At 39.0% G+C, this 14,266-nt stretch overlaps 1 protein-coding gene across 5 annotated transcripts in view; it reads right to left on the reverse strand.

Moving 5' to 3' along the window:
• Positions 1–9,440, reverse strand: part of NHX6 (Na+/H+ antiporter 6) — a 49,067-nt gene extending 39,627 nt beyond the window's left edge. For 2 of the 5 annotated variants that reach the window (XR_015817027.1, XM_088213386.1), the window contains exons 1-9: positions 9,063–9,440; positions 8,907–8,958; positions 8,713–8,772; positions 8,507–8,531; positions 8,310–8,395; positions 8,103–8,214; positions 4,836–4,898; positions 4,703–4,722; positions 4,525–4,622 (exon numbers count right to left, since the gene is read on the reverse strand). Coding sequence is in view for 3 of the 5 variants with exons in the window: in XM_088213386.1 (XP_088069512.1) it covers positions 4,525–4,622; positions 4,703–4,722; positions 4,836–4,898; positions 8,103–8,214; positions 8,310–8,395; positions 8,507–8,531; positions 8,713–8,772; positions 8,907–8,958; positions 9,063–9,252 (706 nt within the window). In the remaining 2 variants the exon portion in view is untranslated. The remainder of the gene's footprint in view (positions 1–4,524; positions 4,623–4,702; positions 4,723–4,835; positions 4,899–8,102; positions 8,215–8,309; positions 8,396–8,506; positions 8,532–8,712; positions 8,773–8,906; positions 8,959–9,062) is intronic. The other 3 variants (XR_015817026.1, XM_088213385.1, XM_088213383.1) reach the window with 2 other exon arrangements.
• Positions 9,441–14,266: the final 4,826 nt, after the last annotated feature.

Below are 14,266 nucleotides of genomic sequence, written 5' to 3' on the forward strand. Positions count from 1 at the left end.
AGCTAACCTACTCTTCCTTCCATAATACGATCAACCCACTAACAACCCCTTAGAAGGAAGAAAAAACCAACCCTTCTCCTTAACACTCCATAGGCTGTCAATAACTTCTTTGGAAAAAGCATCCATTTTGGAAAAAACAAACAACAGACGGGTTCGATTTTTTTAGACATCCTCTAATGATGAGCCATTTACCTTTGTTGTTCATCCCACGAACATTCCATGAAATAATTCTACCAATCATTCACAAATCGACTGAATCCCAGCAACTCCCCTACCAACTCCTTTCCTAGCATCATAATTTATAATCGCCTCTAGTCTTTTCAACTCCCTAGAAGAACCACCCCCTAATTTTTTCTTTTCTTTCAAACCAGACCCTGTTTCTTCTTCAACATTTTCCTCTTTTCGACTTCAAAAAAGAAAGATAAGAAAGATTTTCCATACCTATTAACAACACCCCCATCATCTTCCCAAACTTTTGAACATTATTGACAACCCACTGAGAGCAGAAATGTACTTCGCTAGCAAACAGTGTCACACCTTCCAAGCTCATCTCAATTATCTCCTCTAGTTCAGAGTTGTGCACAGATGCAATCGCCTATGCTTCTTCTTCCACCATGACCAGCTCGAGATTTTTCAACTCAAGTCTCCTCAACTTGAGCTTCATTCATCAACCTCCCATCTCCCTCGAAGTCCTCCATGTTAGAAAAGACCAAACATAATTCATCTTCATCCTTCTCACTAGTGAGCTCACCTACCCTGAAGCTCGCACCTCCCATCGAAGAGATTCCTTCATTTAACCCTAATTTCTCTACTTAATTTTCTGTTTCCCGACCTACCCGATATTCACCCCTTTTATCAAGGCTCTCGGATATATTTAATTCCTAGGTATCCAAATGCTCACCCCCGATCAAGATCCTCACATTCAGTGGACTCGGGTTAAAATTTGGGGCCCCAATGATATCTGTCCCTTCAATCCATTTCTCCTTTTCTTTCTAGGTATAATGTTTCTTCTCGCCTGGCCCATTCAGTTTAGGAAGCATCCAGCCCACATCCTCAAATGTACTAAGGCCCTTAAGACCTAAACGGCAGTTACCCTTCGTGTTTTGAGTACCCCGATTGTTTACCTGGATCTGTCTCCTTGGATCAACCCGATTTGACTCAACAACAGGTTTCCTCTGCCCTACCCGATTGCCCCTAGCAAGCTTGCAGCGCCGCCAAGTATGACTTTGGTCCCCCAACTTCCATCGCTATATCGATCAGCACGTTGCAATACGGACACTTAAAAAAGATACATTCCATGGCTGTTTAGACTGACCATCCTTCCTCTGTGGTTTTGCCATTTTAACTTCTTCACCATTTGCCATAGTCTTAGGCGCGCTTAAAGGCCTATCAATGAGCTCAAAAGTGGCCACCATTAATTTCCACCATCTTCTTCCCTACATACCTCCAGGAAAGAAAATCCTCCATTAATTTCCACCATCCTCTTCCCTACACACCTCCAGGAAAGAAAATCCTCTTTACCTGCCTATCTCCTTGCTGCGTTAAAGCCAAATATTCGCCCCTTCTGTTCCTTCCATATGACAATCCGAACTCATAGCTTCTCTGCACTAAATGCTTCATCCATGTCCCCGGCTTCCATCTCCACCAAAACTCATCAAGCGCATCCAAGAACGAGTTATATTCCTCTTTATTAAGAACAATCGAACGACAGAAACCCCTCCCATTTTCAGTAATCCATAGAATTCCCGATCTTTTCCCTTCACAAACCAAATCGTACGATTTGTTCTCAATAGCTAGATATCTTCTCCCAAAAAGAACTCATGAGAAAAAACCAATGAATAGTTGGCCAAATTGACTGACCAAAACCCCAAAGAACACAAAAAGACTAGAGAGAAAATTTTAGAGAGAGAGTCTACAATCACAATGACAATATCCCCTCTATCGTGTCCACCCAAGTGGCAAATCTAGTGTCTTATATAATTATCTTTTCCTACAAAGTCACTTAGAGAAGGGAGCGCTACCCAATATTTAAACCAACAGTCGAATACATTGTGGACTAGTAATCAGTATTATCTTGTTTCATCTCCTATAACATTACTATGTCCAGACTAACCCTCTAAGGACCTCTTTAACCTGTTTTCCTTTTAATACATTCCTTAACCTATCATAGATTCCAACTCACCACTCTCATGTACAACCCGCCGACCCCTTCCCTCCTTGAAGACACCACATCCTCCCCTTTGAGCTAATTTCCTAATGTTGAGACCATATGTTTTTTTCCTACAAACATATGTCTTAGGTGATATCACAACCTTCACCTCCTTCCCGATTCACCAATGACCTAAAACCTAATTTACAAATGGCTTAGTGGCAATTTCACTTCCCAACAGAAACTTGTCGTATCAAGTTTCAAGTATAAAACTATTTTCATGATTGTTTTTGGGGATCAAATAGTATGTCTTTGCCAGTAATGCCACATCCTCACCAATCCCTATTACTACATGATAAAGAGGTAAGTTACGAGGAAATATGTGGGTGGGACGATCATTGGGAGACTCCATGGTTATGCTCACAATGATTGGAAAACCATCCATATCCTTCTCTATTCTCGGGCATTTATCTAGGTTGCCATTTATTTTTTCAGCTTCTCCTCTAATAATGTTCCATGTCTCGACCTTACCTCATCTTTGTGGTTATGCTCACAATGATTGGAAAGAAATCTATATCCTTCTCTAGTCTCGGCCATTTATCTGGGTTGCCATTTAATTTCAGCTTCTACCTCTAATAATGTTGTTCATCTGCACCCCAACCTTGCTCCATCTCCATTCTTTTATTTTTAGATAATTTATCTATGAACATAAATTGTAACTCTTCCCAAATTTCATTTATGCTTCTTTGGGTGCTTCCTCCTGACTCAAATCAACAGCATCTATCTCATCTTCCTCTACTTCCAGCATGTCAAAAGAGGACTCATTAGAAGCTGATTCATCTTCCACCTCATCCAAAACCAGTCCCCTCTTATCTTTTCCTCCACTATTTCCAGGCAATGTTTTGGATTAAGAAGTGCTTGAAGCACAGTCACATACTTTAGTCTCCTCTGCCAGCATTTGTTTCCTTCTCTTTCCCATTTATTTGGACCTGGTTCAGCCCCTCTGTCACTTACCTCAGCCACGCAACTGCTTTCTTCCTTGGCTGGGCCTCCAAAACTTTATATTTTTTTTATATCGGCCAGCACCTTCATTTCCCCTATTTTTCTTATTCTTTTGGAAGACTTAGGCCCAATTTTTAGATTATCTGGTATGGGAACTAGAGTGGACTGCAATCTTAAAAACACTGATTTACTTTGCTCTCCACCCAACCTAGGTAACTCAAATAATTCATAATTTCTGAGATTTCTGAGGGCCCCACCACATGATCTCTTTCCATGCTGCTCAACTGATAACATCAGAGGAAAATCAGTAACTGCTCATTTTTTCCCCCATATCCTCTTCAGATAAACTCCTACTTTGTAGACAAATCAAATTATGAGGCAAGATTTTCGTGTTTTTTGAATTGGATTTGGCTGCTCCCTCTGCCAGACCTGCTAACCTGTGCCACCATGATTAGAGGCCAATAACCCAGCCAGCTTGCTCAGCTTTTCCCAGCGCCTCTTTCCTTCAGCCCCTGAACCTCCTATCGTGCAGGTCGTCCCCTGTTCAGACATGTTTCTTCTTTCTCTTTCCAGTCTTTTCTGCACATTATCGGGGTTTGGTTACTTTCTGGGTGTTGAACCCTAGCCACTGCAGTTGTCATCCCTTTCCAACCAATTCCTCCTCTGCCTTCCGGGATGCAAATCCTGTTTACACAGCATTCGCCATATCTCGAGAAAGCCGAGAATAGGCCACCTTTGTTTCTTACAACTTCCACCAACGGGTAGCCTGTCGTCAACCCTACACGCTGGTGCATATATCATTCCCTCTTATGAAGTTGACAGGCAATTTGGTCTCCATTCGGATTCCAGCCACTCCAGAAGAATATAATAAACCCAATCTTGTGCCTTCTCCTCAACCTTTATGCTTCCCTTTCCCGCATTCCAGATGCTCACCGAGAAGGACTTAGATTCAATATCAAAATTCACCCTTTCTCACCTAAGGAACTCATAATGAAAGGCTCAATTCAACTTGGCTAAAACAGGAGGTGATTATGTTTTCCCCATAGGTGGTTTTGGCTGGCTTTAATTTTTCTACAACTCCTTTTTCCATTTATCTTTTCCTGATATGACTAGATTCCTTAAATGGGAAATTGATAATAAAATAAGATCCTGAACTAAATAAGAAGTAAAATTCTTATAAATCTATTCTTCCCAGATAAGTTAAATACCTTACTAATACATAAAGGTTATAATTACATAAATGTCCATTGAGATTTGTCCAGTCTAAAATATTCCTATTCTGCATCAAAAACCCTTAACAGTATATATATGGTGCAGAAGAAAAGAGAAAATTATTCTGAAGTACAAAACAAAGGTGCAACTGGAAACCTAACCTGCAGACATTGAACCAACAAAGGTCTCAAGAAACCTGACAATCAACATCAAAAAGTTTTGACCAGATGAAGCATGACTTTTCACAGAGGACATCGTCCTGCATAGAAAATTCTGGTTGATTTAATGAACTAAACTCTATCCTGATTTCTGAAGATAAAAAAAAAGTAATTCACGCACCTGTACAATGATATTGCCATCTATTAATGGCACAAGACGTGCAAAGGGCCATTTCAACCAGTAAGTATATGCACATTCAGGAAAAACATCACAAACATCACCAGAATGTCACAACGTGGTGACAGAAACTTACAGCATCATTTAAAACAGATTCTCCAAACACCAAAGCATAGAGGTTCATATCAGTGCCAAGTTCCTGCAATCAAAATCATCTTTTGTTAATAGCACTCAAGAACTTCCAGAGTATTGTTTCTTTTCTTTTCAGTATCATGGTACTATTGGAAGACCTACTTGCCCCGCTAAAACTGCTTGACAAGTGTGGCCTCAATTACAAAAAATCATCAAAAAGAGTATGGATTTGAGCCCTACGCGTTGGTACCCCTTGCAATGGTCATAGAGCATAAAAAAAAACCATGGCGGACAGAAGAACAATGAAGAAATGAGTGAATGTGTTATGCGCAATCGAAGAAACGAGTGAATGTGTTCCTAGAAGATATGAGAGATGAGCAATTGAAGGATTTATAGTTGGCAATGACAGAGTTGAGGTGTCCGACCTCCAATTTGCAGATGACATAATCTTTTCCCTGTCTAATGATACTAGATCTATCTTTCATGCATTTTCTGCTGGTTAGGTTGTTTGAGCTTATGTATGGGCTTCGCGTTAACATGGCAAAACAATGGGTAGTTGATACTAATATGGTTGATAGCACAGTGAACAATCTAGCAGAGGTTATTGGTTGTTTGATTCTAGCATGGCCCATTAAATATCTTGGCATTCAGTTGGGCGGTAACCTTAGGTGTAAGTCATTTTGGGACAGGGTGGTAAGTAAGGTGTCTAGGCATTCAGATAATTGAAAATGGTCTCTTTTTCTTGGGTGGTAGAGTCACTCTTACCCACGCATGCTTGTCTAGTATCCCTATCCATTACACCTCTTTATTTAAGGTTCCTGCTAGTATTAGTGAGCACTTAAAGGGTGTGATGAGGAACTTTCTATGGGCAGAGAATGGTGAGGATTGGAGAGGTCATCTAGTTAATTCGGAGGTATGTTGTAGGTCCAGAATAATTGGCAGATTGGTACAGGGAATCTTAAGTTTAGGAACTTGTCATTATTGGTTAAATGGCTATGGCATTTTTCAGATGAACCTAATTCTTAGTAGCATAAGTGATCAAAAGTGTTCAGGAGATAGTGGAATGGTTGGGATGCTATAGCCATGAGATCTACTAGCACAAAAGTCCATGGAAGACCATTCAAGTTTGATTAACATCTATAAGCCCCCTACCAAGTATAAACTGGGGGATAGTTCCAAGGTCCTTTCTGGAGGATCTTTGGAGGGGTGAGTGACCCTTGGGTAGCTAGTTCCCATGTTTCTTTTGCATTCCCGCCATAATACCCCAATTTATCGGTTCTTTTGCACTTCCAATGATTCTCTTACTTGAAATTTTCATTTTTTCCGAATTTTGAATGATAGAGAAACCGTTGAGCTCCTTTCCATGTTAAGCTTGTTACAATTGTTTCAACCTTTCCAGCAACCTGATTGCAGGATATGGACCCTTGACTCCTAGGCATATACATGTAAAACGTTCTTCGACCATATAATAAAAAACCCTGATTGTTACGAGAGTACCTTTATCAAGGCAGTTTGGCAAGTCAAGGTCCTTTTGAAGGTGAAGGTTTCGTGTGGACTGCAACCTGAACTGACTTAACACTAATGAGTTGCTGCAAATTCGTAGCCCTAAGCAAGCTTTGTCTCCCGACATGTGTATTACGAGCCATAAAGGCAGGAAAATGTATTTTCATCTCCTTTCACATTCTAAAGTGACATGGAAAGTATAGGTCAGACCCTTAGACACTACGGGCCAGACTCTGACACTTTTAACCTAGTATGGGTTACTCCTTTGAATTGTTTCATCAATACATACTTTCGTAGTTTTGGGATTAAGGCAAAGGTCAGACCATTGTGGAAAGGAATGTTGTTTACTGTCCTTTGGACTATTTGAACAAAAATATTGGTGGATCTTTTAAGACTATTCTGTACAAGACAACCTCATCTAAAAGAAGATGATATTTCTAGCTTCCCTTTGGGCCAAGGCTCATGGAAAATACTCCAACATCTCCCCTCACTGTCCTTCATAGGGGCAGGGATGCTAAAGTCACGTCATTTAATTTTCTATTAGACGCTTTATTTCTATTTTTTTGTTTTGATTTCCCTTTGTTTCAGCAGGATACCTTATCTGTTGTACTTTTTGTAATATTTCCTCCCTTTTCCTAATATAACTTCCTTTTCTATCTAAAAACAAATGATACTGATCAGGTTTTCCTTAAACTTCAAACTAGTCATTAACTCTCCTCAACTAAGAAACAAGTTTAGAAGTTGTTAGCTCCCCGATGTTTTGGGATCTTTCCCATCCTTTCTAAGGTCAGCGAAGTCTCCTATGAGCTAGACTCGCCTCCAACAGTCTGCATTGACTTTGATTTCCGTGTATTCTGTTTGAAGGAGTTCAATGGAACTAAAGCAGAGCCTTCCTTACCCCTGATCTACTTGGGGTTCTGACTCCATAAGCACTCCTCAACTAGCGCTCCAAAAAATGGGAAATAAAATCCATCGCAGAAGAACTTTCTAGCCAATGCTTCAAGGAAAACACCTCAAAAATGACCAACATTATCCTTCTTTGGCACCTGCTAACAAGCACCTCTAGGAAGAGGGAAGTGATGTTAAATGCACAATAAGGAAGAAGAGAAATAGGAGAGCAGCAAATACACCAGGTTAGTATAAAACTGCTGGACCCACAACAAGCACAAGAAATCCAAGGCAGCACCAAAGTCTGCCTAATCTTTTCCAATTTATGATATGGACTAATTCAACTATAATGCCAGAACAAATCTTTCAAGTTTAGCCTCTACCTATTTTCTCCAGTTTATATTTCCTGCTTCTTACTAGGAGTTTGGAATCCTTTTCCAATTTTGTTCTAATTTCTATTCTATGTTTTGTTTGCAAATAATTAGGAAATCATTTTCCAGCTTTCTCGAGCTCCTATTTCTTAAGAAATAAATCATTTTCCCTTATCATCAATGAATAAAGCATCTGAATATTTTATGAAAAAATAGAGTATTCTCTAGATATGTTGATAATGAGCCCTAAATACTGGTCTTAAAGGCTGAAACTCCAGCAAGCTAGCTGCTAGCTTGCTGCAGGACTTGAGTTTGCATAAACCCCCGACTAACTGGATCATAGAACTTCTTTGGGGAAAAGAAAAAAAAAAGATCATAGATCTGGGACCTTATCAGAATATAAATCACTGATTTATTCACTGAACCATGACAAGTTTTAGACGAAAAGGCCATGAAAATGGCTTTAGTTTACCTATGCAATTCTAAGTAGAAAGTATGGCATAGATCACCTGAAATATGGACAAAACAGTGACAGGATCAGTTGCTGATATAAGAGCACCAAACATGAGGCATTCAACAAGTGGAAGCCGGTACATGAGGTACACCACACCACCAAGGTATCTGTAAAAGGAGTCAGTGAAAGGGGGGGGCGCAGAGAAATGAGTAAGAGGTGAATATCATAGAATTATAATTACAAAGGTGAAAAGAATACTTACACGAGAACACCCGTAACAAAAGAAGCTATAAACGTTCCTAGAATAGCAAATGTGACAATAGCTCCGAAGTTGGAGAAAAATGGTTTCTGCAAGAAAGCCAATGAGGACATGGGCATCATCATGGAAAATTAAAATATAACCTTTCTATTTATAGCAGGATGAAAAACATCTAAAAACAATTACTGAAGAACACTTACGGGTGACAGAGAGAACCCTGACTGAGTAGGAACAGGAATGTCAAGAAAAACATGTAGCAAAGCCAAGTTTGAAATTGAGAACTTATACCTTTCTAATACAATATAATATATGCTTTGCGTAGAGATGGGCGCATGCTTAATTATATAGTTTTATGCAGAAAATGTACCGAAAGAAAGAGAGTCAAAAAGAAACGAAGTATGGATATAAGATGATGGGAGGTAACAGAAACAAGAAGAAGAATTCCTCGTGGAAATTGAACCATGCCCTGAACAGCAAAAATAAAGAAACGATAAGAATAGGAAAAGTAAACGGGTTTCCGTCCCTAATACTAAAACTCAGAACTGGAAAAACCATAGGAGAAGAGAAAAGAAAAGTGGGGGGAAATCAAAGGACAAGCACCTGATACTTGTCTCTGTGTCTGAGACATTAGCAAGTGCACCAACGATTAAACCTAAAATAAAAATTTCGAAGTAGAAAAAGAAGAAAATTAGAACGAATGATGTTCGGAACGGAATAAAATATAATAAAATGAAGAAAATGAGAAAAGAACAATACCAATGAGAAGGGAAGCACTGGCTTCAGGGAGATAATAGAACTTGTGACGGCGAAGAACGTGTCCAAGAACGAAGGAGAGGACGAGCATCATAATCTGTAGCAGAATTCCCACTCCGGCAGCTTGCTGCTGCTTCTCCGGTCGAGGATCAGCATCCGCCGGCGATATATGCAGTTCCTCCATCATCCCCATTTTACTTCTCTATCTGTGTTTTTTAAATTTCTCCTCCAAATTCTAACTATTAATATTCTGAATAACAACATACATGGAACCAAACTTTCCGCTTCTTCACCTCTCTTGTTGTCTTCCCTGTCAAGCCAGTGTTAATTGCGAACAGTCAGACTTGGTTCTGCATTCATGAAAAGTAAATTATTAAATAAATCACGGGATCAGGAAGAGTTCCATAAATTGATGCAATTCTGCCCTTTCCACTCCTGGGTACTGGATCACATTCTTGGATTGGGTTTGGGTCTTTATCTTCCTCCACAGGTCGAAGCCCATTAGGCAGGTGATAGAAATTTCAATCCGAATAAGAAAATTGGACTGGTAAAAGCCCATTAGGCAGGTGATAGAAATTTCAATCCAAATAAGAAAATTGGACTGAACTGGATCAATTTGGACCAGAAATAAAACATAAAATATAATTTATATATTGTTATTATTTTTAAATTAAAAATTTAAAAACATTCGGTTCATTTTAATCCAAACCAAATTAAACTAAAAAATGACAACCCGGTCCAGCATCTCCATGAGCAAATCTATTAAATCTGTTAATATTAAGTGTAGTATGTTATATGCAGACAAGACACATCAACTGTAGATCAAGTTGGAACATCAACATTCATAGCAAAATGCACCAAAAATTTATGAGGTGAAACAAGTCATAATAACCATCATGCATAACCAAGATATTATAAGTATTTATTCTTCAAGACTAAAAGCTTTATTCAATGAGTTAATGAGTGATGAACCGATTCTAAACTATAGTGTAGAGGGTTTAAAACCGTAGACGGATGTCAACAGAGTGACAGAGTAATGAAGTTCCCTATGGTTTGTAGCAGTGACTATTAGAGACCGGTTTGATGCATGTGTTATTGCGAAATTTGTTGATCTTTTTTATTCTATTTTTATAATTTTAATGTTTGAATATCCGTTGTGCACATACATGAGTTGTTGCGAAGGCACCAACATGTGAGGACTGCTTGTAGCACACAACCATGCTGAGTGTCTGCTGCATGAGGAACATTGTTCGGGCACACCTACGTGCTAGGATAGGTCCCCTAGCTTCCCGCGTGCGCACGGCAGTTACGCATATGCGTACGGATCTTTTCAGACATGTCAGTATGCCATCTGTTGTGAGGGATAGGTGCGCATGTGATCTGCAAGGCATGTCGATATGCCGAGAGGCCCGCATGCCATAGCACGTTGTTGTGTGGAAAGGGCATACACAACACGCCCATGTTGTGCTGCCATTGCTAAGAGAGCATATATGTGTGTGCATAGGGGTTTGGCTATTAGGTCTTTGTCTAACCCAACTGGTGGGGATAGAGAGGGCTTCCTTTACGGGCCTCAAACTAGAAGTGAACCTGATAGGTCCAAAACTGTTTGATGCACCTTTGGGCTGAGTTTATGGATAAGGCTTGAGGAGCCCGAGAGACATAAGAGGGCTTTTGGGTTATATTCGTTGGTTAGGTTTAGAGGACCTGTGGTTTGGGCAATGGATCCCTTCATTATGCCCAAGTTTGTTAATGGGCTTTACAGAGCCTGAAAAGAATTAAAGAACTAGGGTGAGGTTCGATTATGAGTGGCCTTAATGGGTGCCGAGACTGTTTGGTAGGGCTTCAAGGAGCCTGAATCAGCGTGAATAAGTCATCGGAGTGGGTTAGTTGGGTTGGTTTTGGGGCACCTGAGAGAGTGATAAGGTCCTTTTGGGCCCAAGGTGTGTTGGTGTGCTTTGGAGTCCAAAGGATTTAGAAAGTAGGAAGAAGGGGTTCGGGTTGAGTCGATGGGCTGGTGGGCCAAAGGAGTGACCAAATGGATTTTAGTGGCCAAGGGTGTGAAAAATGAGTGATTAGTGGGCGTTAGTGGTTGTGAGTGTGAGAGAAGGTGAGACTGGCCCTTAATGGGTTGTAAAGGGGAAATTGTGGGCCTTATGTTAATGTTTGTAATTTTTTGTGGGCCTAATGGGCTGAGGGACTTTTAAAAATAAGTTTGATAGGCTGATGGGCCGGATATAAATATGTGAATTGAAATTAAGTTGCGACTGCATATTGAATTTAAATAACAAAGAGGGTCCAAAATCTGTTTAACTATTATCGCAAAGGGATGATTAAAATATGACTATTATTAACTATTGGTGAACCACTCCCTATGAATGGTATTGATCGTCCCTCTAATGAGAGTGGATTACGATCAATTGTAGTGATCATAGTAGCGAAGTAATGTTGTGGTCATAATATATGACTGAATTATTGTATACTAAATTGAATTGTTTTCTCCATTCACAATGGTAGTTGGGACTCCTCTCTGCCCTCCGTTGATATAGGTTTAAGCGACTTCGTGCGTAGTTTTGTAAACAGTGAAACTAAATCAACTCAAGATAATTAGAATAAGTAAAACTGTATGATTGTTATATCATAGTCTTCTAGATAAATTGCCTTGGGTTGATTGATTTCTCTACGAAGACTATACTCTTAGAGGTTGATTGGGTCATATATTTCAAAATGATTTTAATAAAATAATACTATAAAGTTTTCATCAGTTTCTAAAATAAACGTAACCATATTGTGAAATTTCCATCAGTCTCTAATAGTAAGTAATGTTGTTTTTAGAATTAATTGTATTTTTTTGTAATTGAGATTTGCAACCTTTGAAACATTTATAACATTGTTTAAATATTGTTTTCTTTACAGAGTTTTATGAAACTCACCCCCAATCGATCTCCCCCAGATGATGTTGAAGGAAAAGACTTGCATGTTGAGCTGCTCCTTGATGCTTGCTTGGATCCAATCTTGGATCAATAGTTGTAGAGTGCATTGAAGCGTTGTGCTCTAAGAGGCCCTATTTTATATTTTTTTAGATTAGTTGAACATTGTTTTGTAATATTTTGTAGCTAATTTTTTTGCCTCAATAATACCCTATGTATGGTTGTAAGGGATAAATATAACTTTTGTCTTGTATTTTGAAAATGTACTCGTATTTGTTCTATCATAGGTTATCACTGCCCATGTAGGTTGCTGGATGTCACAAGTGGCATCAGAGCAAGTTCCTTAAGACATCCCTTACACTAAGACTTAGAATAATACTAAATTAGGAATCTTAAGCCAACTTCTTTTAGTAAGACCTTGTCTCCCCTTTTTGTAGGCAACTATGACTCGTGGGAGACCATCCACTGAAAGACCTGAAGCCATTGATGCCCTGACTAGGGCAGAATTCACTGAATTATTTCAAGCCATCCAAGGTTTAACTATTATCGTGAGCCATAATTGTGCATACGATGAAAATTGCCCTTGTCCTACTAAGGACCAACCTACTATGTCCGTGCCATCTCAAGTAATATCTCTAAATTTTTTAGATTGAACCCTCCCTCTTTTAATGGCGGACCTGATCCCATGGTGATGAAAAGTTGGATAATGCAGATAGAGAAGATCTTCATTGTCCTCGAGCTTATAAAGGAACAAAAGGTTCTCCTAACAACTTTTATGTTCACTGGTGACACTAAGCACTGGTGGGATATTAAGGACACCTTATCTACTCCTAACACTTATGAGTAATTTTTAGATGTCTTTTATAGAAACTTCTTCCCGGTCTATGCTCATGAGAAGAAGAAGGAGGAATTTCATGACTTTTGTTAGGGAAGCATGTTAGATAGCCATTATGCCTCCTAATTTATCCAGTAATCTCGTTTTGCTCCAAAGTTAATTATTGCTTAGAGTAAAAAAGGTAAAAAATTTATGAAGGGCCGTAGGGCGGACCTCTATGATAGAGTCGCCATGATGAAACCTGCTAGTTAGACTAAAGTCTTAGAAAATCCGCAACTAGCAGAGGAACTCCTTGCTGTTAGGTACTAGCAAATCAATCATATTAGGAACCAGAACCAGCTGAAGAGGAAGTAGCCTAACTAATATTGTGCTAATTAAAGACCCCTAGTAGCCTATATCGTGATTGCTTCTCCACCTCCACCTCTACCCCTAGGTAACCCTTCTCATCCTACATAGGTATGTTGACACTACGATAAAGACTAGGGCAATCACCCATGTTACAAGCTAAATAATGCTTATTACAAATGCACGAATACCCAATACTTTGTGAAGAATTGCTCCCAAAAGCCTAGAGATGCTGTCATACCTGTTGCTATAGGAAGAGTCTTTCATCTCAACGAATCAAGTACTATGGTGATGCCGATTATCATTCAAAATATGTTTTCTATTCATAATTATATGGCTCGTGCTTTGATTGATACTGGTGTCATTCACTCCTTTGTATCTTATGAATTTGCTAAACATTTGTTGGTAAAACTAGAACCCCTAAAGCAAACCCTAATTCTAGAGACACCATTTGAGGGAATCTTAGAAGCCCATGTAGTATACAAGGCTTGCAAGGTGAGGGTTTCAGTTAAAGAGTTGGTCACATACCATGCTGCCAATGATTGCTACAACAAGATTGTAACTCTTCATTATTCCAAGGAGGAATACGTTTCCTAAAATGTTGTATGAACTTATGATTGTAACTAATCAAATATTTTGAATCGTAAATGTTTTGAGTTTACATTTTGACATATTTTATAAAATTTAAATGAATTATTTGTCTTTTCTTAACTCCTTTTGCACATAGAAAATAGACTCCAAAAATGTTATACAATCCATTTTGGTTGTCTGCAACTATCTTGAGGGTTTTTTGAAGAACTTCTGGGTTTTCCACCCAGAAGAGAAATTGAGTTCTCCATTGTTATAGTTCTAGGGATACAACCCATGTCCAAAAGGCCACTTATCGTATGGGTTACGTGGAACTCTGAGAACTAAACCGTGAGTTGATTGCACTATGTGATAAGAGGTTGACCAGACTAAGTAATTCTCTACAAGGTGCCCTGGTATTATTTGCAAAAACAAAATGATAGAACCCTTCGGTTTTGCATTGATTATAGAACTTTTGTAACTAAAGTTCAATCCAGGAATAGAACTCAAAAAAAATGTTTTTTTTTTCATTT

The sequence above is a fragment of the Carica papaya genome, chromosome 2 (genome assembly GCF_054855325.1).
Source record: "Carica papaya isolate Zhongbai chromosome 2, ASM5485532v1, whole genome shotgun sequence".
Classification (NCBI taxonomy): domain Eukaryota; kingdom Viridiplantae; phylum Streptophyta; class Magnoliopsida; order Brassicales; family Caricaceae; genus Carica; species Carica papaya.